Here is a 25,556-nt window from a genome sequence, read left to right on the forward strand (position 1 = left end):
ATGGAGGAAGATCCTAGGTTGCAAAGATTTGCTGTTGTTGCGAGCTTTCATTCAGGATTTTGATATAAAAACCAGCACAACAGTCGTGAAAATATTGCATTTTAAAACACCTACAAGAATAAAGTACCTTTGTGTACTATTATGAACTAGTCTGTGTGTCTGTATATGTACTTACAGTATGAATAGAATTTCAACTAAAATCTAATAGATTTTGAGTTACTAGAATGCACGGATAAAGGAGTTTTGCTTCAGTTCCTAGAATACGGGTTTTTTTTTTTTTAATGTTTATCTATTTTTGAGAGAGAGACCAGAGTGTGAGCAGGGGAGGGAAAGAGAGAGGGAGGTCCAGAATCCGAAGCAGGCTCCAGGCTCTGAGCTGTCAGCACAGAGCCGGATGTGGGGCTTGAACTCACCAACTGTTGAGATCATGACCTGAGCTACAGTTGGACGCTTAACCAACCGAGCCACCCAGGGGCCCCTCAATGCTGTTCTTAAGTTCCCAGTGAGAAGTTATTCTTCCTAGCCAGGCTTATAAGTGTTACCTTTGTCCCTTTAATTAGGGTGTATCATCTCATCTATCTTATCTAGAACCATAAAGTTATTTCAGCACACACTTTGCTTAATATAATTGCTCAAGTGTTATTTGTAAAAACAGGACAAAGGTAGTAATCCAGAACGTCCATGGTATAGTCTGCCCATGATAGACTACATGATTAGCCCCAATTCATCCATCCTTCCTTCTGAGAACATCCTTGCAATAGCCTCAAGGTGGAAGGAGTGTGTTTGCACATCCTTTGACTTTGGACTTGGCCAGGTGGCTTGCTTAGGTTAATAGCAAGTAGGCAGATGTCCTAGGACAATGACATAAAGCTGAGCCACCCTAGTTAATCCACTGACCTGCAGTAAAAAGCAAAGCCAGCTGTGAGAATGGTGATTATCACTTAAAAGCCAGAGTTTTGGGAATGGTTAATCAGCATTACTATGGCAAAAACTAACTTGATAAATGGCCTAATCTCACTTTTTCACAAAAGTATACGCAAGACAGGATTAAAAGTGTCGGTAACTAAGGGAGATTACTGAGATGGCAATCGAACAATAGTGGTTGTCAAACTTGAATTGCCCTTTCGATGGCATTCTTGTAGATTCGTACTGTGGCATTTATGTTAAATATCTGCATATATATATAAAAAAATATATATATATATACATTTTCTAAATTTATAGTTCTTAGAATGTCAAAACCTACTAATTACACATAAATACTACAAAACTAATATTCAAATGAACGTCTTAATGTGGTTCCACAGAAACTGTTGTTTTGAGAGCTGCATGTCTGCCACTTGGTACACTGGTATAGTTTTGGCTATTAACATGAGAGAAGTTATCTGTGACTGAACCTCATGTTCCACAAAATTGCACATGGAAAACACTGGACTTCTGGGAAAAACTGGGTTGAGGCAAACCCAATTTTTCTGGTCCTGAGACACACAGATGTTGGTGGAGCCCTGAGCAAAGGAGCCCTCACTTTCCTCTGGTCAAGTTTTTGCCAAATCCTCACTTGCAACAATAGCATAAATAACATAACAAGGTCTCCTTTTGTTTTTTGCTTAGCGGCCCTCCAGTCATTACCCGGGAGTCATTAATCTGTTTGGTGCCAGAGTAATCCTGTTGAGTTCAGATCCACTTAGCAATGGCACCAAAGTCCGGGTATTACTGCTAAGTACTGCCCGCAGTCAAAGCCAGCACCCAAAGTAGGCTATGTAGAGGTAGGGCACGTGGTGGGAGAAAAGTGAACTGCAACCAATTTATTACCGAGGTTAGTGACCAGAGGCTCCTTAGTAGGTGGCTTAAAAATGATGGGAGCAGGGAGCCTCCTGGCAATAGCTTCCCTGGATGTTAAGTATGGAGAAGAAAAATGGACTCATTTTAGTTGTCTCATCAGAAGCACAAGTGTCAAGTAAATGTGCATTAACAAAAAGGCTCTGCAGAAGTAGAAAAGGCAGCGTCACTGGCATATGTCATGAAAGATGTTGCAGGAAGATCTTAAGACCCCCACCCCCTCCAAGTCCTGTTCTGATCCTGTGGACATTTAGCAATGTTCTAATCCCAAAGGACACCTTGGTGAGGGGAACAGGAGAGCATGAATTGCTGTCACCTTCCTCTCAAATTAAATGAGCAACTTTTAGTTTATAAATCCACCTATTGTATATTTGGGTTATTTCCTTGGTGCCTGAATGCCCCAGGAACTCATTAAAAAACATGAATCTCCAAATCTGTCAAGGTGAGGATAAAACCAGAACAGAGCAACCCCCTATGGTGTGGGCCATCAGTATATGATTAGAGGGGACTGCTCTGGAAGGGGCTGAAAGGGGTCAGGTAGAAGTTAAGGAAGTGATGAGAGGGAGGCTGGAAATCCTGTGTGGAGTGTTGTCCTCTGAAGGCCAGCACCTGGGAACCTACTTAAAGCACAGCCTCCCACCCCACCAGATCTTGCATTTTAACAAGATGTCCAGGAAGTTCAGCGCACTGGAGTGGGAAAGCACCGGTTTAGGGCCACACTGAGGAAAACTAAAGACCAGATTCTCCTGATAGCCAAGTTCCACCTCCTTTCTGACCGCTCTACCCTACTCATTTCTAGCAGTTGCTACTGCACTGAGGTTTAGCCCCACTGCTACCCACAGTTCCATGTTCCCAGCTAGACTGTCAGCTCCTTGAAGGTTGCGTTCCTTCAATATCTCATGCACCTTGTACACACTTTGCAAGTACAGCAAACCAGCAACCAGGAATCACCCACAACTGTTCAGAGGCCTACTTAGAGCGAGTGTTTCTCACATTTAGAAAATCTCCCAAGGAGCTTAAAAAAAACCCGACCCAAAGCCAACCAAACACGAGCAGATGAAAAGATGGATGGTGAGGTACTCACCTCCATCATGTTTTTTAGACTGGCCTAACTGGCCAGAGCTGGGTGGGATACACGTACTGCAGCATCCAGAGGTATGAGGAAACTGCCGTAGCCTGCTCACTGGGCTGGGACACTCCCCCCCCCCCCCCCATGTCTTGAATGCTCGAATGTGCTGTTCACATTCCAACAAGCAGAAGTTGCAATTCCCCTGTAATTTTTCAAATCAGTAATTAAAGCCTGGCTGTCTTTAATGAAGCTGTTCTTTGCGTGGAAAAAAATGCACCAGAGATCGCAGAGTCTTACTGAAACCACTGGCAGCACACAGATAATCTTCAGTTTTATTAACAATTTAAAAATCTAAATATTTAAAGAGGCCTGGGAAGCCTACCTAGAAACAATGCCCTCTGGCATTTCCAACTGAAACATGTCCAGATACCTCACTGTACACCCCGCCCCATGACAGACAACTTGGTAGCACAGCGAATGTCTTTGTATTTTTACTATTTGTAGAAAACCGGCATTTAGATTTCAAAATGTATGATGTTACAAAATTACCAGCAGCAGTCTTAAGCATTTCAACAATGCTTATGAACTCCATTTTGCTGACACAAACAAGGCTATTATTCCAAGTTCAAAACGCAGGACTTGTCCCAGTGGGCATGTTATACGTCCTGCAGATACTCAGGCCATCTTGCTCAGGACCCATTTGTGACCGTGTCTTCTTCCATCTCCTCTTCACCGTCATCAGTGGGGCCTAAAGAAAAACACAAAGCCACATGTCATACTGATTTTACAGCATGTTTGCTCAGTACACGAGTGGCCAGTCTGTGAAGCTATTGCACACTACTCCCTAGACTAGCTACAAATCCCAGCAGCCCCTGCCCTCAAGGAGCTTACAGTCCAGAGACTATCTTTGGCAGCTACAGGAAGGGATGGTCAATTCCTAGGGGGAAAGGATCACAAAGGTGTTTTACAAAAAGTCAAACTCATTGCCTGACATTCTAACCTTCTTTGGTTGAGCTGTTCATTCATTCATTTTTTTGTGAAGGTAAAAAGCTTATACGTTGTTTTATTCTTACAACTACCACAGGGAAAGAAAATGGGAATATTCAAAAAACATTTGAAGAGCACCTGGGTGGCTCAGTTGATTAAATGTCCGACTTTGGCCACGTCATGATTTCATGGTTCATGAGTTCGAGCCCCTTGTTGGGCTCTGTGCTGACAGCTCAGAGCCTAGAGCCTGCTTTGGATTCTGTGTCTTCCTCGTCTTCCTCTCTCTCTACCCCTCCCCCACCTCTCAAAAAATAAACATTAAAAACAAACATTTGAATGTGTACCACATGCCAGAGAATAGGACTACTCAATGACTTTATTGTCTCTAAATGAGGGAAAATACGGCAAAAACCAAGTCTGTTATGTTTACTCATTAATTTATGAGATACTTTGGTCACTGTATTCTGAAAAAGGAAACGTTTTAACTATCAGTGTTTGGGAAGATTACTCTTGGTTAAGCCTATTGTTTTTACAGTAGACTCAACATCACATTTCTAGATGCAAAACTACCAAGATAAGAATGTCAGTCCAGTTTTAGCATACTCAGAAGCCTAGGCCCACTGCAATCTATGGAGTGCCCTGAACAATTTCTACCTTCCTCTCCCCAGTAATCTTTCAGATTGCTCTGAAAATCCCAAGAGATCCTAAGGCTCAAAGAAAACGTTTTGAGGGGAAACAGATTAATTCAGTAAGTCTGTCATATTACAGTCACAATAAGCAATTGTGATATTGCCTCTTCCCCTGTCAGTACTGAGCCTTGGAGGCCTTTAATACCCTTCTAATGCTAAGGACAAAGACCTCATCCATCACAGTCTGCAGCACCTTGCGTGGCCCAGACATGCTTTCTCTGTTGGCTCACCCTTCTCCCTGTGCCTTGAACTCCACTGCCATTGGCCTCTTTCAGTTCTAGTGTGCAAGGCTCCTTTTCACCACAGGTGCTTTGCCTGCACAGTCCCTCACTCACCGCTTTGCCCCTAGAATGCCACTCTGGCCTTTGTTTAGTTCAGTAATTCTCAGACACGTTAGTTTTGGGACCCAAAGAGCTTTTGTTTACGTACATTTATTGATACTATATTAGAATAATCAACACTGTATTAGAAATTAAAGCTGAGTATTTTAAAAAAGTAGTAACTCGTTAAAAAAGCGTATCCGTTGGGGCACCTGGGTGGCTCAGTAGGTTAAGCATCCGACTTCAGCTCAGGTCATGACCTCACAGTCTGTGAGTTCGAGCCCTGCGTCGGGCTCTGTGCTGACAGCTCAGAGCCTGGAACGTGCTTCAGATTCTGTGTCTCCCTCTCTCTCTGCCCCTTACCCCCTCACCCTCCCTCCCTCTCAGTAATAAACATTAAAAAAAAAAAAAAGACCCCTCACAGTCCTATGCCATAACATTTTATATCAAGTAACTTATCTTCCAAGAGCATATGAAAAAAGGGATTTTGTGTGCATTAGACGGTAATGAGGCACTATTCTAACATCCTTGGGTCATAGCACCTCAACTGTTTAGGAATCCACAAGTATAAGATCAATCTGGAAGTACACAGACAGACCACATGTCCTGACCTGATCTGCGTTCCCTGCCAGGTATCTGACCAGACTGCAGCAAGCCCTTCAGCCGCTCTACTTCAGCCAGAGTTGACGCATTTGCTATAGCATTCTGGAGGACAGAAAACAACAGAGAAGGACAATTAATTGCATCTAAGTATCAATCACCCAGAAAACCTTACAGAAGTCCATAGCAACTTTTTGAGGTGGAACATTCAACAGCTCTACTGGGAGAATTTTATTGTCACAATGAGCAAATGATTATTGCACATGTCCTAAAATTTTAGCTAATTAAAGCACCTATGTGGAATTATGTTACTGGATAATTTAGGAAGCAGTATTAGGAAACTAGGATTTCCCGCTGATCATCAAGCAGATCTTTCAGACAGCAAATCTCTGAAAGTAAAAATTAAGGCAAACAACCGAGACAGCATACTTCAGTGACTGACCGTTCAAATACCCTGGGAAAATGGAAAAGACTAGAGCTGTCTCTGTGCTGACTGGCTCATAGAAGCGATTCACATCAAAGGTGGTTGAATAATCACTTTAAGCTAGTTCCCACCTAACACAGAAATGGAGCAGGAATCTAAGTGTGGGGGGTGGAGGGTGGAAACTGCAATGTTTAGAACTTGGTCTATTACATATTTTGTGTCCTAAACCCATGGCAACTCTTCTAACACATTTTTACCTTGATGGCTTCTACATCCCCTGGAGACGGCCCACCTTTCTTTTTGTCAGTCGGCAAACCGGCACCTGGATTGAAACTTGGGAGGGGAGGGAAGAACGTAACTGTTAAATCCAGACCAATGGAAATTGCTTCTCTTTTACTTTCAAAAAGGCTTTTGAAAGTAATTCAACCAGTGTAGTATCTTATCTTTGTTAACAAACTGATACAAGAAACTCTCTCCTTCAGAAACACCACCCAGTTCATCTTCCTCTAGAGAAAGCAGCATATATACAGTGTTGCATTAAGACTGAACACCGGAAGTATTTGCTAACCTGGTAGAAATCTCATGTGATGTGTGGACCATTGAAGGTCATGGGCTATCATCACACAAATTCAATACTGTATTAGTCAGTCACAGGTGTTTTGTTTAGTTCTGTAGGAGGCAAAAAGCCAGACAGATAGTGTTTCTGAAGGTGAAGTGGAGTGAAGTTGGATATCCGTATCTTACGTTTTGCTTCTCCTGGCAATATCCTTTGCAAGTTGTGCACCCCGTTTGCCCTTGAACATTTTCTCTGCTTCCTGACGCTCCTACAGCAACACCACACACAGAGTTAATGGAAATAGGAATACCACATGCATTTAGATGCATTCCTCAGAAAACACGGAAGAAAACTCTTCTGAAATACTCGGGGCTGGTAAAAATACCAAAAAGTCAATTTCAAATTAAAAGGAGACACAATGGCCTTGCTTTGTCTGGTGAAGTTCCCTGAAGAAAGTTCCCCCTCCTAGTTTCAGGGAGGGGCTCTGGAGGAACTAGGAAGGTTTAAAAAGGAAAGAAAAAAAAACAACAAAAAACAAAAACAGAAACAAAAAACAAGGGAAAACCCACTCCCTATAAAGGGAAAATCATTCTAACAATTAAAGCTACTGAAAAATGGATTCTATTAAGCTCCCCAAGGGGGAACATATCTTAAGCACAGTCTTGCTGACAGTGCTCACCGCGGCTGATACTGTGCTACGACCTCTGAATGACCAACACTACTGCACAAGACAGCTTTAACTCAAAGTCCTACTGTAAACTCTGCTACGAAAAAAAAATCTGACTTAACATTTTGTTTCCCACATTTTTATGACAAACCAATAGTAAAACACATTTGGCAATTAAAAAAAAATCAACAGCAAAAGTATAAAATAAAACATGAACGTATAATGACTTACAACCAACAGAAAATACTTACTTTCAGTTTCACTTTCTGGAAATCCAGTACTCTGACTTGTGGAACTTTATAAATTACATACAGTCTGTAATGCTTCTTATTTGTTACAGGATTTCTTAGGATACTGCAAGAAAAGGAATAGCAATGCCAGTCTTGTTCATAGCATAGCATTTCAAGAGGTCCATTTTAATAAAATCAAACGAGTCCATAAACTAAGGAAAAGCTGACCTTTTTTTTCACAGTTCAATGTTATTCAGTTAACGTTAGGGAAGTTTTAATAGAGCACTGGACTTATTTTCAGTATTTGTTTTTAAAAGGTGCTTCTTACTAACTGATTACTTTAAGATCAAGGCTGATAATGGTGTCATTGTAAAGGACTTCCCTGTCACCACCACAGATCATTTCCATACCTTAGGTAAGTCAGTGATTTGAGAGATGCCAAAGGGTCCAGATCACCCTGTAAAATAAATGGCCATGGATAAGAACATGAATACCACAGGCTTTTTTTTTTTTTTTTTGAGAGAGAGAGAGCACGCACGTGAGCAGGGGAGAGTGGCGGGTGGGGGGGGAGAGGGGGAGGGAAAGTGGGGGAGGGAAGGTGGAGGAGGGAAAGGGAGGGAGGGAGAAGGAGGAAGAGAGAGAAAAAGAGAGAGAGAGGGAGGGAGGAAGAGAAAGAGAGGGAGGGAAGAAGGGAGGGGGAGGGAGAGGGGGAGAGAGGGAGAGAATATGGATCCCTCAGCTCAATCCTGTGACCCTAGCATCATGACCTGAACCAAAATCAAGAATCAGACACTCAACTGACTAAGCCCCAGGTGTTCCCCCCCCGAACCCCCCCCCGCCCCCCGCCATAGGCTACTGTGATACTCTGAAATGGCACATGTCTTTGGAGCAAGGACTCTTTTTTTACTGCTAGCATCTAGCACAATATTAGCGCACCACAGATGCTTAATAAAAATTCTGACAAACTGGTGAGTAAATTTGAGCTTCTTAAACTGAAAATTTTAGCCACATCCATAAAAACTTGTGTCTTAATAGCAGAATAGACCCCCCCCCCAAACTGATTTCTTGTAGCAACCTCAAAAGGGCTAGAATTTAAAGCAATGATTTAGAAAAGAAAGAAATGTCCAAGCTGATGTAACTTTGGAACAAGTCATTCACACAGGTTATCTCTAGCTGGATTTTGGTGGAAGGTGGTTTTTCCCACTAGTAACTGTACATGCCTGGTGGTGACACAGACATCTCATGGTTGAGAGGAGGCACCTTTATTTTTTTAAATGTTTGTTTATTTGAGAGAGAGGGGGAGAGAGAGCAGGGGAGGGGCACGGAGAGGAAGAGAATTGGGGCTCGATCTCACAAACCATGAGATCATGACCTGAGCTGAGAGCAAGAGTTGGACACTTAACTGACTGAGCCACCCAGGTGCCCCATGGGGAGACACCTTTACTCAAGGCTCCCTCAAATCGCTTCAGATAATTATTCAAGGACAAGGAGTTTGGTTAAAAAACAAAAACAAAAAAAGGACCCAATTATGGGAAAAAGGCACTTTTTTGGTATTTAATCTTCCCAAATCATCTCATAAAACAGGACAGCAAAACCAAAGTCTATGGTTAACCACTACAACTAAACCAGATGAAAAGGCATTCTGGCAAGAACTCTAAATCAGGAATGGGCAGAGACCGACTACTGGGAGAGCTGCAAGGCTTATAGGGGGGCAACATCTGTGCAGGATGAAGCAGAAGGAAGGCAGAGGCATCCAACAAGCCCGAGTACTCCAAAACGACCGACAGTTTAGTCGGTCTGAGAACAGCAGCCAACAGATACATACATCCCAATAATGAGTCCAGTTAAGTCTGTGATGAGGCCTGATGGGACCAGGCAATTTGGGCCCTCACTCTTAATACTAACCAGAAATGGTATCCCTTCCAGGACAAAGGCCTACAAAGGGGAGAAACTGCTAGGATCAGACTGAAATTGAGCAGGACGGGGGCAAGAAGGACAATGAGAAAAAAGTAGACACAAAAAAGCAAGAGGGGAACAAAGCCAGGAGTTCAGAAAATAAGCTGCCATTTAAAAAACACTTCACAAACACAGGAAGAGGGAGCTCTAAGCTTGCTACTGGCATGTCACCACTAAAATATACAGGATGATCTAAAAAGGAACAAAAGCAGGCAAACATGGCATGATCCCACTTAGATGTGGAATTAAAAAAAAAAGACCCCCTCTCAGCAACAGACAGTTGAATGGTAGTTACCAGAGGCTGAAGTGGGGGGGGGGGGTGGGGGGGGATGAGCTATTTGATCAAAGAGTACCAAATTTCAGTTGTAAGATGAGTAAGTCTGGACACCTAATGTACAACAGGTTGATTATAGTTAATAATAATGTACTACTGTATACTTGAAATTTGCTGAGAGGGGCACCTGGGTGGCTCAGTCAGTTAAGTGTGTGACTTAGGCTCAGGTGATGATCTCAAGGTCTGCAGGTTCGAGCCCCACATCGGGCTGTGTGCTGACAGCTCAGAGCCTGGACCTGCTTCAGATTCTGTATCTCCCTCTCTTTCTGCCTCTCCCCACCCACCTTGTCCTCTCTCTTTCATTCACTCTCTCTCTCAATAATTTAAGAAAAAAAAATTTTTTTTTTTGCTGAGAATAGATCTCAAGTATTCTCAACACACAAACAACAAGTAAATATGTGAGGTAATGGATATGTTAGATAACGGTAATCACAATGTATACATTTCTCAAAAATCACAATGCACACCTTAAATACATACAACTTTTATCTCTCAGTCACACCTCAATAAAGCTAAAAAAAAAAAAACCCAAAAAGGAACAAAGAATGGCAACTTTCGTTACACTCACACAGACTACATAAAACATAATGATGATGTCTTAGTGGGTTTTTTAAAGACAGAATAACTAAATAACACGTTGAAGGGTTTGAAATGTTTAACATCATTGTACTGTTTAAGAAGCTAAGGGTACTGAAACTTAATGAACGTGTATTTTTTTATTTGTAATATTTAAAAAAATTTTTTTAATGTTTATTTAATGTTTTTTAAATGTTTTGAGGGACAGTGCGCACACATGCACGCGAGAGCAGGGTGGGGGCAGAGAGAGACACAGAATCTGCAGCAGGCTCTGTGGTGTCAGCACACAGCCCAACGTGGGGCTCAAACTTGAGGGGCTCAAACTCATGAACTGTGAGATCACGTCGTGAGCTGAAGCCAGACACTTAACTGAAGGAGCTACCCAGGAGCCCCAATGAATGTGTATTTTTAATTCCCACATTGCTAAGATAGGAATAAGTAGGGGCACCTGGGTGGCTCGATCGGTTAAGCGTCCCACTCTGGATTTTGGCTCAGATCATGATCTCAGGGTCATGAGATCGAGCCACACTGATCGATCCACACTGAGCATGAAGCCTGCTTATCTCTCTCTCCCTCTGCCTCCCTCCCCTGATCTCACTCTGTCTCTCTCTCTCTCTCAAAAAAAAAAAAAAAAAAAAAACACCAGGAATAACTAATTCCTACACTATTAGTAGGCAAAGAATGACAGAGAAAGAGAATGAACACAATGAAGGGGGGGAAAAAAAAAGAAATGCAGAATGGGCTGTCAAATAGTAACCTCCAGAAAAGAGAGAAGACAAACTCCAATACACCAGTAATTACATTATGTAAATAGACCAAATACTTCATTTAAAATACAGACTTCACATTGGATTAAAAAAAAAAATCCTACCACATATGCTGTTTTTAAGATATAAACCTAAAATACAAGGCACAGAAAAGTTCAAAGTAGATTCTGCATGGACAAAAATTTATCATACAAACACTAAATAAAACAAAGCTTGTTTTGGCGTAATATAGCAGATAAAACAGACAAGGTAAAACAGCACTAATAGAGATAAAGAGGGGCACAACAGAATAATAAAAAGATTAGTTCACCTGGATGGTATTAACAATTTAAAATTTGGGTGCGCCTGGGTGGCTCAGTTGGTTAAGTGTCCAACTTCGGCTCAGGTCATGATCTCACAGTTCGTGAGTTCGAGCCCCGCGTTGGGCTCTGTGCTGACAGCTCAGAGCCTGGAGCCTGCTTCGGATTCTGTGTCTCCCTCTCTCTCTGCCCCTCCCCCATACTCTGTCTCTATCTCTCAAAAATAAATAAATGTAAAAAAAAAAAACCACCTTAAATTTGTATGTATCCATGACGATAACTTCCAAATACGTAATACTAAACTTGACAGAACTCTAGGCAGAATGAGATTTTAACACACCTATACAACACACCTAATACACCAAGCTCAGTAACTGACAGGACAAACTCAGCCTTCATCTTTACAAACAACTTTAAATATAAGTACAACATACACAAAAATGCAAGCAGCCTCTATTACGCCAAACATTTCCTATGAATGTGCATTTTGGGTTGAATACCTCCTATCTTTCAGAAAAGACACGGTCTCAGATCAGCGCTTTCTTATTGCTGGAGTCAAGTACTCTGAGAATCTGTAGGAAGCTCAGGACTGAGTCCACAAGGAAAGGAACAATCAGGAAAACAGGGAAGGGAGGTAAGATCATAAAAGCACAAAATCAAGTTATATGATATGGACTTAAACTTACCCAATGTTTAAGCGAAAAACTCAGGTTATAAAACAATGTATGCCATGAGCTCAATTTTGTTAAATAATCCCATCCAAATAGAGAAACCTTGCCCCTTATCTCACAGGAAAACCAATTCCAAGTGATCACTGAGCCAAATATGAAGAGTAAAATAAGTTTCTAGAATGTAAATGTGCAACAAAACATGTTACATATGTAACTAAATGTTTTGTGGCAGCCAGTGAGAAGAGAAAAACAAGTGAAACTAATTTTAGTAGAATATTATTTAACCTATTACCCAAAATATTATCATTTCAGTATCAATATAAAAAACTGATAGTCTACATTTTTTTTTTTTGTACGATGTCTCTGAAATCTGATGTGTATTTTAGTTCTAGTACACAGCAATTCAGAGTAGCCAGGTGTGGCTAATGGCTAACACACTGGACCCTACAATTCTAGAAATCAACTTAGGTGAGTTTTTCTGGGACTCTGGGGTAGGGGAAGCTTGACAGACCATCAAACGCACTAGCAACAACAACAAAAGACAGATAAACTGGACTACACTTAAATTAGGGACCTCTCTATGAAGACACCCTACAAAGGTCCAAAGGTGAGCTACAGAGTGGAAAAGGGTATTTGCAACATACATAACTGAAAGAGGCCCACCCAGATCTGATCTCGAATTAAGAAAAAGACAAAAGATGATAAGATAATTTTCTGGGTTTTCCAAATTTTCTTTAAGAGGTGTGCAGCACCTTTAATTCCTCCCCCAAATACATCTCCCCTGTTCAACTTACCAGTTCCACGAGACTGTTGTTGGTGAGAATGAGCTCTGTCAGGCAGGGTAGAGCCTGATCAAGTCCCTCACCTATACGGCTAAAATGAAAACAAAGACTTCGTAAGAGTGAAAGAAAGCTAACAATTTTATCAAAGTCCCTGCTGAGAAGATTTCAGACTCCAAAGATGGAAGAACTTTAGAGATCTTTCTTCCAACACCTTATCTGACAGAGGGAAAATGAGGCACAAAGAGGACGCCTTGTCACAGGGTTAGTGGTGGAAGTGGAATGATTCTAGAACCCATGTGTCCTGAAGGGGTGCCTGGGGCTCTTTCCATTACCACACTGTCCAGGGAAAGCTAAGTGAAGAAGAAACTGCTCAGCTTACTTCATGACTTTTGTGCAGGTAGCACAGAAATACAAACAATTCTGCATTCACAGCTCAGGTACACGCGAACAGCTACACCATAAGGGAACAGTTAACTCCTAAGAAATACGCCTATTGTAAAAAAGCAAGTCACTAGTACTTCCTAGTACTTCTTAAAGACATTGTCTATAGACCTTCAATAACTTTTCTGATGAAATTTACTCAGAGATGATGAAAGAGGGTAAAAAACAAAACAAAACAACCCCTCAATGTCAATAAGTAATATTCTACAAATCAGTTGTAAAAAAAAAAAAAAACAACCAACAACAAATGACAGAGGATATGAGATAGAAACAGTCAAAAATATAATTTTGAACTTTATGCATCTTTTAAATATAATCCTCTGATAATTACAATTATTGTTTTAGAAGCCAAAATATGTACAAAACTGCATGCTTGTAACTTAAATATTTATTACCATGAATAGGTAAGTATTTCTGAATAGATGCAAATAAAACTAGACCAATGCCAAGTTAATCTCTGGATCTGTATGGGAAAAATGCAGCTTGTTTCTCATTTTTAGAAGAAATACGGAGGCTCAACTGGTATGTGCTACAGCGTCTTCAGGGAACACTGCAACACTGTACTCTAGCAGAAAAAAAAAATGGCTTTCCACCAGCAGACACTTACCATATTCTATTGTTGTTCACTAATAATGTTTTCAGTCTTCTCAACAAAGGAAAACCATCCAGTTTCCTGATTTCATTGTCAGAAAAATCAATAGCATCAAACTGGTCTAAGGTAGCACCTAGATTTTCAATGACAGGAATTTTATACCCTACAAAATGGAGGGAAAATACACAAGTATTAATATAATTAAAAGGTACCTGAAAACATTAGCAGTACTTCATGGTACTTTGACTCAAAGCTTCCTTTTTTTCAGAAAGTGTTTACCCAGCACCTATGCTGTGCCAAACAACTGTTCAAATGTGCAAGGTATTGGCACATAAAATGAGGAACAAGAGGGGCACCTGGGTGGCTCAGTCGGTTAAGCGTCGGACTTCAGCTCAGGTCACGATCTCACGGTCCGTGAGTTCGAGCCCTGTGTCGGGCTCTGGGCTGATGGCTCAGAGCCTGGAGCCTGCTTCGGATTCTGTGTCTCCCTCTCTCTCTGCCCCTCCCCCATTCATGCTCTGTCTCTCTCGGTCTCAAAAATAAATAAACGTTAAAAAAACAAAAAAACCCTGAGGAACAAGAGTCGCATGTCCCAGCTGCCGCAAAGCTTACAGTCTAGGAGCGGACATGAAGACAGTGATGACAACAAAGACGAGGGCTATGATAACAAAGATACATCTATTCACAGTAATATTGGTAGCTAACATTTATTTGTAAGGCTATCTACAAGGTGCCTCACACTGTTCTAAATAGTTAAATGGCATGATGACAATTTACACTGTGAGCTGCTTACTGTCAGTGTCCAAGTCTTGTTCATACGTTGTGGACAACAGTTCTTAACCTCTTTTGCATTCCCACAGGCCAGATTCATCGAACTTAGTAGGACACCCTAGAGATACCATGACAGTTCTACCTCCCCCCAGCTCCAATCAGGAGTTGAAGGTCAATGGTTTATGCACAATGGTAAATCACCCTGTGAACAGTTCACTCAAATACTCACTGATTTGTCTAAAATGGACATGGCTATTGTGCTAGGTGCTGGCAGAAGAAACGAATCCAAGCCAAGGTTAAAGTACATAATTCAGAGCTGCTAGGGCTACATCAAAGTGCTGCACCAAAACAAGTATCCTCAACACTCCATGCACTTCAGACTTAGAAGGCAGAGCTCCCTCTGAGCCGAGAGTGGGAGTGGTCAGTTACTCTTGAATTGAACTTTTCCCTGGGAAACTTAATTTCAACAAAATGAAAGCACCGGGTTTTGTGAATCAGGAATCCAAGTCGAAAGCAGAGCCTGCAGCAGCGCTGCTCCTCAGATGGTGTTGCCCCTATGGAGCCAAATCTAAGGCGCAAATTGTATTCTATTACAACCGCTAAGAACCTGCTCTTCACATCCTTCCTCAAGTCTTTCCCTTGAAATGCCGAGTAGACAGCTGCACCCCCAATTTTTTAACAAGCCTTACTAAGGTTGGAAGCGCTACATGAATCTGGGTAGTTCAGAGCTTCCACCTCTTACACACGGCACTCGTAGTGCATTCCTCTTGAAAATGTTGTGATAAAGGGGCAGGATCAGACGACTGAAGCTAATAAGAAAGAAAACTTGGGGGAAGCCACCGCTTTTGTTCTCAGACTTCATTTCCTCCCTCGCAAATTACTTATAATTATAACACGTATCCTGTCTATAATCCCACAATAACACTCTAACGTCTTTACTGAGAACCAACGGGTCGCTGAGCCCTAGAATTACAATCATTAACATTCTCCCAGCTCTCAAACAGTTCAGACTGCGAAATACGCCAAGCAAGGCCGAATTGAGGCCGACGGGTGTGGATCAGGAAGCGATCAATCAATCAGCTGGGTGTGTGAGTAGGAGCGAGGCCAACAGAAGCCTCAAGAAGGGCCTAGGGATGGATGGTCTTTTGGCAGCAAAGACAGGACTCAGGGCCGGGAGGCGCTGGCGCAGCCGGGCTTGGCGCCCACAATGCGGGCCTCCTGGCCAGGCTCCAGCCCTCCGCGCACGCGGCGGGACGCGAACCACCGGGCGGCGTGCTGAGAGGCCCGCTCCCTTCCCCGGACTCACCCCGGAGGTCCAGCTCGCGGTCCCGCACAGCGTTAGTGTACTGCGCCGCCTGCTCGATCAGCTCCGCCGTCAGTTTCACCATCCTGCCGCCTCCCGCTGCCGGTGCCGCGGCCCACCGGCTGCTTCCCGCCGCCTCGGGCCCGCCAGATTTCCCAGCGTCCCCCGCGCCCCGCCTCCAGGCAGCACCAATCGCAGCCGGCCCGTGCGCGCGCAGCTCGACGCCCAGACCGAAGCAATCGAAAGGGCCACTCCCGAGATCTCGTTCTTTTTGGAAGTCCTGGCGCCGGTGAAGGTGACTCAGGTTCTGGGTGCTTCCTTCGGGCGTATCTGGAGGAAGGCCCCCGATTCCAGATGTTTATGTCCTCAAGTTAAGCAAATGTGAAAGCACCCGAGTGGAACTTTCTCATGCATTGGTGCACCTTCAGGTGGGAGGGGACGCTGTGTCCTCACTCCACTCAGGAGGGTGGGCACCCCTGGGATCCAGTGAGGGGTCCAGGACTTCAGGTTTACATCTTGGTCCGGGGCTTTGGCCCCCGAGGCTACCACGCGAGAACCAGGCCCAGGTCACTCGCAGGGCCACTTCACTGGGACCGTCTCACCGCCGCGCAAGTCCGACCGCGGGATCCTCGCACCGTTCAGTGTGCGGTTTGCCCTTTGATCTCCAGACATTTAAGTATTCACCAGGAAGCATGTATACAGAAAAGTGCGCAAACCAGGAGTCTGGAACGAGACGAATAGCCACAGAGTAAGCACACCCGCGTTGCTGCCTCTGGGTCCAGAAGAACACTTCTCTGAAAGCTTCCCTCCCTTCCCTAAGGCAACCACGAATCCAGCACCCTAGATTAGTTTTGCTGGCTTTTGATATAAATAGAATCATGCAGTGTACTTCCGTGCCTGGTTTCTTTGTCTTTGTATTATGCCTGGAATCCATCCAGGTTACATACAGCAATGGTTTGTTTACTTTCGCTGCTGTATAGAATTCCGTTGTTTATTTTATACCATAACTTAGCTATTCTGCTATTGGTGGACACTAGGGTTGTTTCTTTTGGGAGCTATTCAGAATAATGCTGTTACGTATTTTCTTGTACATGGATCCAATGCTCACGTGCCTGAGTTTCTCCAGGAGTAGAACTTCTGGGACATAGAGTATGATATCATCAATAGGTAATGCCTGTTTCAGCCAAGAGGCTGAAATAATACACATAACTCTATAGCGGTGTGTAAGGGTTTCCATGGCTTCGAACCTCAGGCTCATTGTCATTGTCAGTAGTTTTAATTGTGGGGCTTCTGGTGGGTGGGTAGTGGTATTGCCCTGTTGTTTTGATTAGCTTTTCTCTAATAACTAATGAAGTTGAGGACCTTTTCATGTATATTGTCTATTCGGATATCTTTTGCGAAGTGACCAATTTTTTTTTCCCTAGTGGATTGTCGCCTTTTTCCTACCGACTTACAGGATTTCTTTATATGCTCTGCATATGAGCACACTCTGTAGCTTGCCTTTGCACTTTGTTGTTGTTGTTTGTTGTTGTTGTTGTTGTTGCTGTTGTTGTTATTGTTAAAACTGCTTAAATACAAAAGAATTCACAGAGACCAGAAATACTATCCTTGTACATGTCACCTATGCTGCAAACTACAAATTGTAGTCCATTTTGGTCTGTTTAGGGTAACATCCTATTCCCCAAATCACCAAATCATAATCAGGGCTGCAATTCAGATCAAAAGACTACAAAAATGGCCTCCTCACCCATTTTGCAATGGGAACAAGCTTTCAAATGGTCCATTTTAAGAGGAGTCATCAGAGGAAAAACTTCTTAGCTCAGGAAGCCCTATCCATTGACTACCTTTTGTCCTTTTTCTTGTAGGGGGAAAGTTACACTGTGGTCAGGTAGGTCTAGGACAGGAAGTTTTTCTGCGTACTGGCCTTTCCATTCTTAATGGTGTTGTTTGATGACTAGAAGTTTCTAATTTTTATGTAATTCAATTCATCTTTTCTGGTTAGAGGGCTGTGTGTCTGTGCATGTACCCTCAAATATTTTTCTTTGTTGTCTACTAGAGGCTTCATTGTTTTACCTTTCACATGTAGTTCTGCAGTCCCCCTGGAATTGATTCTTTTTGAGCTTTTTGAACAGAATGCAAACCAAACACACCCAAGTACCTGGTATCCTGATCAAGAACAGGACTTTGCCACATTCTAGAACCTCCCTTCTTGTCCTTTCAGTCATACACTTGCCCCAATGGTAACCACATCTTACATAGATTGGTTTTGCTTAATTTTGTATTTATGCAAATGAAATTGTACCTTATGTATATCTTGCTTAACATTATATTTGTGTGTAGATGTAGTTAATTTATAATCATTGTTACATAGCATTTCATTGTGTGAATATAATTTATCCATTCTGCTGTTTATGAACTTTTGGGTGATTTCCAGTTTGAGCTATTATAAGTACTGCACCTATTAATATTATAATACATATCTTTAACTGAACACATATACTAATATATACATGGAAATGGAATTGCTGGGTCATAGGGTTAACTTACATTCAGCTTAAGTAGGTTCTACTAGTTTTGCAAAGTGGTTGTACCAGTTTACATTCCTTATTGGTATTGTCAGTCTTTTTATTTTTATAATTTATTTTAATGTTTGTTTATTTTTATACTTTTTTAATGTTTATTTTATTTATTTTTGAGAGAGAGAGAGAGAGAGAGAGAGAGAGAGTGAATGTGAGCAGGGGAGGGGCAGAGAGAGAGGGAGACACAGAATCAGAAGCATGCTCCAGGCTCTGAGCTGTCAGCATAAAGCCCCACTGGGCTCAAACTCATGAACCGTGAGATCATGACCTGAGCTGGAGTTGGATACTTAACCGGGTATTGTCTGTCTTTTTAATTTTAGGCATTCTAGTGGGCTAATAGTGGTATTGCAATGTGGTTTTAATTGTATTTGCCTAAGTACTAACACAGTTAGTATTTAAAAAATATATTAAATATATTTTAAAAAATATATTGTCCATTTGGATCACTTCTTTTGTGAAGTGTCTGGTAAGTGTTTTGCACATTTTTCTATTGGGCTGTTCTTTTTTGCTGATTTGTAGATTTTTATATTTTTTGGATATGAGTTCTTGTGAGATACATGTATAGTGAATGTGTTCCCTTTCTCTGTGGCTTGCCTTTCACTCTCTTAATGGTGTCTTTTGATGAACAGAAGTTCTTAATTTTAATATAGTGTAATTTATGAACTTTTCCCTTATGTGGTTAAATGTTCTTTTGAGTCCTTTTTAAGTAATTTTTCCACCCCCAAATCATGAATATTTCCTTATGGAAATTTTGTTGTTTCACCTTTCACATTTAGATTTGTAATCCATCTAGAATAGATTTTTGTGTATGGTCTGAGGGAGGGATCAAGATATATTTTTCCCCATATGGAGATTCATTTGACCCAGAATCATTTATTGTAAATGCTCTGCACTGCCAGCTTTTTCATAAATTAAGTGTCCAAATATGTGAAGGTCTTGTGGACTGGCTATTCTGTTGTGTGGGTTTAGTTGCCTACCAACTATTCTTGCATAATATCATACTGTCACTTAAAAACTTGATATTTGCCTTTAAAAAGGGGTTACTTTTAGGGGCGCCTGGGTGGCGCAGTCGGTTAAGCGACCGACTTCAGCCAGGTCACGATCTCGCGGTCCGTGAGTTCGAGCCCCGCGTCAGGCTCTGGGCTGATGGCTCAGAGCCTGGAGCCTGTTTCTGATTCTGTGTCTCCCTCTCTCTCTGCCCCTCCCCCGTTCATGCTATGTCTCTCTCTGTCCCAAAAATAAATAAAAACATTGAAAAAAAAATTAAAAAAAATAAAAAGGGGTTACTTTTTTCCAAGATTGTCGTGGTTATTGTTGCACTTTGCATTTTGGTATAAATTTTAGGTACATCTTGCATCTAAGAAAGAAATTATGCTTTGATTTATGTTGTATTGGCTCCATAGATAAGCTTGGAGAATTAATATATTTACAATATTGGGCATTCCAATCCATGAACATGGTATAACCTTACATATATTTAGATTGTATTTAATTTCTCTTAGTGTTGGGGTGCCTGGGTGGCTCAGTTGGTTGAGCGTCTGACTTTGGCTCAGGTCATGATCTCGCTGGGTTTGTGAGTTTGAGCCCCGCGTCAGGCTCTGTGCTAACAGCTCAGAGCCTGGAGCCTCCTTCAGATTCTGTGTCTCCTCCTCTCTCTGCCCCTCCCATGCTCATGCTCTGTCTCTCTCTGTCTCTCAATAATAAATAAACGTTAAAAAAATTTTTAAAAATTTCTCTTAGTGTTTTATAATTTTTTGGTGTAGAGGTCTTACACTTCTACTAGATCTATTCTAGGTATATGATAGTTAAAACAATTTTTTTTTAAGTTTATTCATTTATTTTGGGAGAGGGAGAGCACAAACAGGGGAGAGGCATAGTGAGGGAGAGAGAATTCCAACCAGGTTCCATGCTATCGGTGCAGAAGCTTGATGCAGGGCTTGATCCCATGAACCATGAGATCATGACCTGAGCTGAAACCAAGAGTCAGACGCCTAAGCATCTAAGCTAACCAGGTACCCCAGTATATGATAGTTTTTGATGCTGTTGTAAATAGTATCTTCTGCTAAAACAAAATCCAATGTTGTAATCATTAGTTTCTGGTACATTGAAATATAGTTGATTTATAGTTGAAATACAATTAATACTAGCATTGTGTCTGACAGTCTTGCTAAATTCACTTACTAGTTGTAATATTTTAATAGTTTAGAACCATTCTTTTGGATTTTCTATGTACGTAACCACACTATGTGACAATAATGATGGCTTTATTTCTTTCCAATTCTTACACTTGTTCTTTATTTCTTGCCTTGTTTTTACTGGCTGAGATCTTCAGCACACTGTTGGACAGTGGTAAAAGCAGACATCCTTTGGCAGGCCTCACATCATAGGTATGGGCGGGACCCCTAACCAAGCAATCCATGTAAATATCACCAATAATGGAACAAATCAAAATCATGATTCAGTTACTAGAATGCAATTAGAAGAACATGGCATCACTTCTGTGAGATTCCTACTGAAGATGCATGACCTGAATGGAAATGTGAGGAAACCTCAGATAAACACAAACTGAGGGACAGCCTACAAATAACTAGCCTGCAGTCTTTGAAAGGCTCAAGGTCATGAAAGTCAGGGAACTGATGAATTGTTCTAGATTGAAGAAGACTAGAAGTTCTAGATTATAGAGACATGATGACTAAATGCAAAGAGTGACCTAAAGAGGATCCTTTTGCCAAGAGCATTCATTATTGGGACAATTTGCAAAATTTGAATCCAGTCAGAGGATTAGACGGTAGTAATACATCAATGTTAACTTCCTGATCCTGATGGCTATGTATAAGATCCTTGTTTATAGGAAAATAAAGTATTTTCTGAAGTATTTTGGAGGTAATAGGGTATCATATCAGTAACTTACTCTCAAATTGTTCAGGAAAACATTTCTTGGTTCTTTACTCGCAACTTTCTTATAATTTTGCTTTGAGATTGTCTCAAAATAGAGAAGTTAAAACAAAATAATCTCAAACACTTAATTCCAGAGAGGACCACCAGGTGGAGTCCTTAGACCAGAGAGCCAGTTTTACTTGGCTCTTCAGTTCTGGATTAAAAGAAGGGGTTTCTTTGATAAGGGAAAGAAAGCTCTTTCATCTGAGCTGCCAACATGCCATCCAGACTGAGGAAGACCCAGGAACTTCAGGGCCACTTAAGCCACAGCCACGGCCACATCAGCAAGCACCGGAAGCACCCAGGAAGCCAGGGTAATGCTGGTGGTATGTATCACCATCGAATCAACTTCAAATAAATATCAGCCAGGTTACTTTGGAAAAGCTGGTATGAGGCATTACCACGTGAAGAGGAACCAGAGCTCTGCTGAACTGTCAACCTTGATAAACTGGACCTCAGTCAGTGAGCAGACACGGGTAAATGCTGCAGAAAGAAGGGGCACCTGGGTGACTCAGTCGGTTAGTGTCCGACTTCGGCTCAGGTCACGATGATCACAGTTTGTGGGTTCCAGCCCTGCGTGGGGCTCTGGGCTGACAGCTCGGAGCCTGGAGCCTGCTTCAGATTCTGTGTCTCCTTCTCTCTTTGACCCTACCCTGCTCACACTTTATCTTTCTCTCTCAAAAATAAATAAACATTTAAAAAAATACTGCCAGAAACAAAACAGGAGCTGCTCCTGTCGTTGATGTGGTGCGATTGCACAACTACAAAGTTTTGGGAAAGGGAAAGTTCCCAAAGCAGCTTGTCACCTGAAGGGCAAATTCTTCAGTGGAAGAGCTGAGGAGATTCAGAGTGTGGGAGGAGCCTGTCCTGGTAGCTTGAAGCCACTTGGAGGGAGGTTCATTAAATACTAATAAGTGCTTTAAAAAAATAAATAAATAAAGGAAAGTTGTATGGGTTTCCTTTGCTTCAGCACATGAACAGGGATATAAACTGTAGGTGGTTTTATTCATTTTAGGATATCCCTATGAAGTTGAGAATAGAGTACCTTTTTTTATTTCATTTCTTTTGGGTAGGGTTTCTTAACCTCAGCACTGTTGACATTTTGGGGCTAAATACTTCTTTATCGTGGAGCTACCTGTGCACTATAAGATGTTTAACAGTATCCCTGGCTTCTACTCATGTCAGTACATACCTCCAATTGTGACAACCAAAAATGTCTCTAGACATTGACATGTATTCCCTAGGAGACAAAAATCAACAGGTTGAGAACCACTGTTTTTGGCAACAGAATGTTCTCTGCTCTGAGCACTTTGGTTCCTCTGTGCTTAGCAGGGAGCCTAGGAGGTATCTGATCATGCCTAATGTGGCTGGTACATAGTGTGTGCGTGTCGGGGCAGGAGGAAGCATTGGGTGGTGGGAACTGAACCCCAGGACCTGGAGTTCTGGTAGGTGCTCAGTGCTGTATCACCTAGCGGTACTATTCTGTGCACAGACAAGCCACAGAGACTGGTGTGTTGGGAAAGGCCTTGGGCAACCAGTCAGAAAGGATAAGACCTGGGTTCAAGGAGGGAAAGAGGCAGAGAAGGCTGGGGTAGGAGGCAGACTTCTTTCCCACAGCAGCCAGAACCCCAATGCCTCCTAGCTCTACAGGCAGAACCTTAAGATGCTGGAGAACGGCCTTGGTTTCCCATTATCCCTGCTTGTTCCCATTCAGATGACCTTCTTTCTTTCTACTTTACTTCTCCACCTCCTGCCCTTTTCGTCCTCTGATCTGGACCTCTACCCCCCACCTGCTCGCAGGGGCCCCAGCATACCTTAAGCATTCAAGGTTAAGGCTCTCTTCAGCCATATTATGGTGATTCAAATGCAGTGGATGGTAGTCTCCCCAAATTCAAGAGCGCTCTAGTGCTGGCCATATTTAGACCATGTTGCCCTTTTGGTTTCTTTAAAGTTCAATTATGCCCCCATCCCCATCCCCTTTCTATCGTAGGTGTATCTTCTGTAAAAAGTGCAGTTTTCCCCAGCCCTTTGAAGAGTTACAAAATATACTTTGTAGTGGCCTGGGCGGGATACAGATGAGCACATGGGGACCACTGTGAGGTGCCAAAGAATTTGGGGACAAGGTCAGAAAACTATCACCTCCTGGAAATAGGGCCAGTTTGAAACAAATGGGTCATGGCTGAATTTGGCCAACTGCAGAATCAACTTCCCCTCTGGCAGAGAGCCAGCCTCCCTACCTGGGGATGAGGGAGCCACCTTGCCAGTGTGTGGCCTAACACAAGTCACTTCACCTCCATGAGCCTCAGTCTGTGAAACAACAGATTTAGAGGAGGTGATCCATGACTTTACCATGTAAAACAAAATCCATAAACATGTCCTGCCCCTACTGAGTCCAAATATCCTTGAGGTTGGGTAATTTGTGAACAGGCATTTGATGGGGTCAGTCCTTTTTAACAAGGTGGTGTTTTGTCCTTAGGATTTTGTGAACGGCTTCTCAGCTTGCCACCACCCTCATCAGCCCCAGGACCAGCTGGCCCACCCACTGCGAGGAGGGTACATGTGCTCTGGGGCTGCTTGGTTGGCTTTTTGTAGCTGGTCTGCTTTGGGAATAAAAGGAATTTCTGATTCAGCTCCAAACATGTTAGACCATAGTTCTCCATGTTCAAAGAGCTCTAGGAGCAAAAATGGTGCCTTGCACAAGAAGCACCTAGCAATCTTTGGTTTTAAATTTTTTTTTAAGTTTATTAATTCTGAGAGAGAGACAGCATGAGTGGGGGAGGGGCAGAGAGAGAGAGAGAGAGAGAGAGAGAGAGAGAGAATCTCAAGCATGTTCCGCACTGTCAGCACAGAGCCCTACTCGGGGCTCAAACCCACAAAACCATGAGATCATGACCAAAAGTTGGACACTTAACCAACTGAGCCACCCAAGCGTCCCAGCAATTGCTGGTTTCAATGAGATGTTAGTCTTATGGGGGAAGTTGAACCCTTATCAATATTCTGCCCAGCTCTGGCTACTGTCTCCCAAACACACTCATTCCTTCGTTGCCTCACCTTGACAGCTCCAGTCGGTTGATGCTTATGGTGGGCAGCTATCGGGTTGTGTGGCCTACCTACCCCTACATTCTAAGAGCTGCACATCGCTCCCCTCCTCCGGCTCTGAGGTCGCCGGAAAGTTCCTGCAGCCGTGTTCTGCTGTGCAAACCTGTGTCTGTGGCACAGCTGATGGGGCTGGATGAACACTGATGCAAAGCAGGGTTACCAGGGCCAAGCAGCAGATTCAGAAAGCGTGCTTAGGGAGTTTGAGTTGCACCAGTTTCGCTTGGAGATGTCAGTGGTCTCATTTGCCCCAACTGGAGAGTGAGGAGGACATGCTATGGTGCAATGAAGGTCCTGGTGACATTTAATGCTGGCACCAGAGTTCCCATGGCCCAGCTGCACCCTTCCTGGAACTCGGAGTCAACCCCGGATTCCTAAAACAATGCCCCTCACCCACTTTTGTTTTTTTCCTAGCCATAATTGTAAATAAAAACCAAAAATCTGGGGCGCCTGGGTGGCTCAGTTGGTTAAGTGTCTGACTCTTGGTTTTGGCTCAGTTCATGATCTCACGGTTATGTGAGCTCGAGCCCCACTTGGGATTCTTTCTCTCTCTCCCTGTCTCTCTGCCCCTCCCCCGCTTCTGTCCCCTCTCTCTCTCTCAAAATAAATAAACGTTAAAAAAAATTGCTGGATTCCCAACAAGTACAAGCTTCTGACCTCAAAGAGAGGCCATGGTAACAGTCCTATGGAACACAAAACCCATGGGTGCAGGGATTTCAGTCACTTCGAAAGATAAGCTGTGACCTAATTAAGTCACACTGGGCAGCTGTAAGTGAAGAGGCATGCAGTCCAGACTGTGGAGGGCACTCCCTCGATAGATGGCAGGTATCCCTGCACCAAGCCCCTCCACCCAGCCAGGCTATTGTGGCGTGAAGAAGGTCTGTTACCAAAGGACACCTTGGAGCTCTAGGATTTCCCCCATGACATCGTTACATGAACATTTGCTAAAGCTCAAAGACCTTCTACTTAATGACATCAGATAGACCCAAAACCACAAAGAAAGCCATTTCACACATTGGTCAACACCTACATTTAATCGTTGTGTCTTGGAAAGAAATACAGGCGTCTTGG

At 42.7% G+C, this 25,556-nt stretch overlaps 1 protein-coding gene and 1 pseudogene across 1 annotated transcript; one reads left to right on the forward strand and one right to left on the reverse strand.

Annotated features, from left to right (window-relative positions):
- Window positions 1–3,205: 3,205 nt before the first annotated feature.
- On the reverse strand, window positions 3,206–16,025 carry SNRPA1 (small nuclear ribonucleoprotein polypeptide A'). The gene is made up of 9 exons (XM_030317509.2): window positions 15,877–16,025; window positions 13,815–13,962; window positions 12,779–12,857; window positions 7,792–7,838; window positions 7,403–7,505; window positions 6,673–6,752; window positions 6,186–6,261; window positions 5,516–5,609; window positions 3,206–3,656 (listed from the first exon to the last, which is right to left on the reverse strand). Exons 1-9 carry the CDS (start codon window positions 15,956–15,958, stop codon window positions 3,598–3,600), a joined length of 768 nt encoding a protein of 255 aa, XP_030173369.1. The 5' UTR covers window positions 15,959–16,025; the 3' UTR covers window positions 3,206–3,597.
- A 5,483-nt stretch (window positions 16,026–21,508) lies between these two features.
- LOC115516967 lies at window positions 21,509–22,300 on the forward strand (annotated as a pseudogene).
- Window positions 22,301–25,556: the final 3,256 nt, after the last annotated feature.

Source organism: Lynx canadensis, chromosome B3 (assembly GCF_007474595.2).
Source record: "Lynx canadensis isolate LIC74 chromosome B3, mLynCan4.pri.v2, whole genome shotgun sequence".
Classification (NCBI taxonomy): domain Eukaryota; kingdom Metazoa; phylum Chordata; class Mammalia; order Carnivora; family Felidae; genus Lynx; species Lynx canadensis.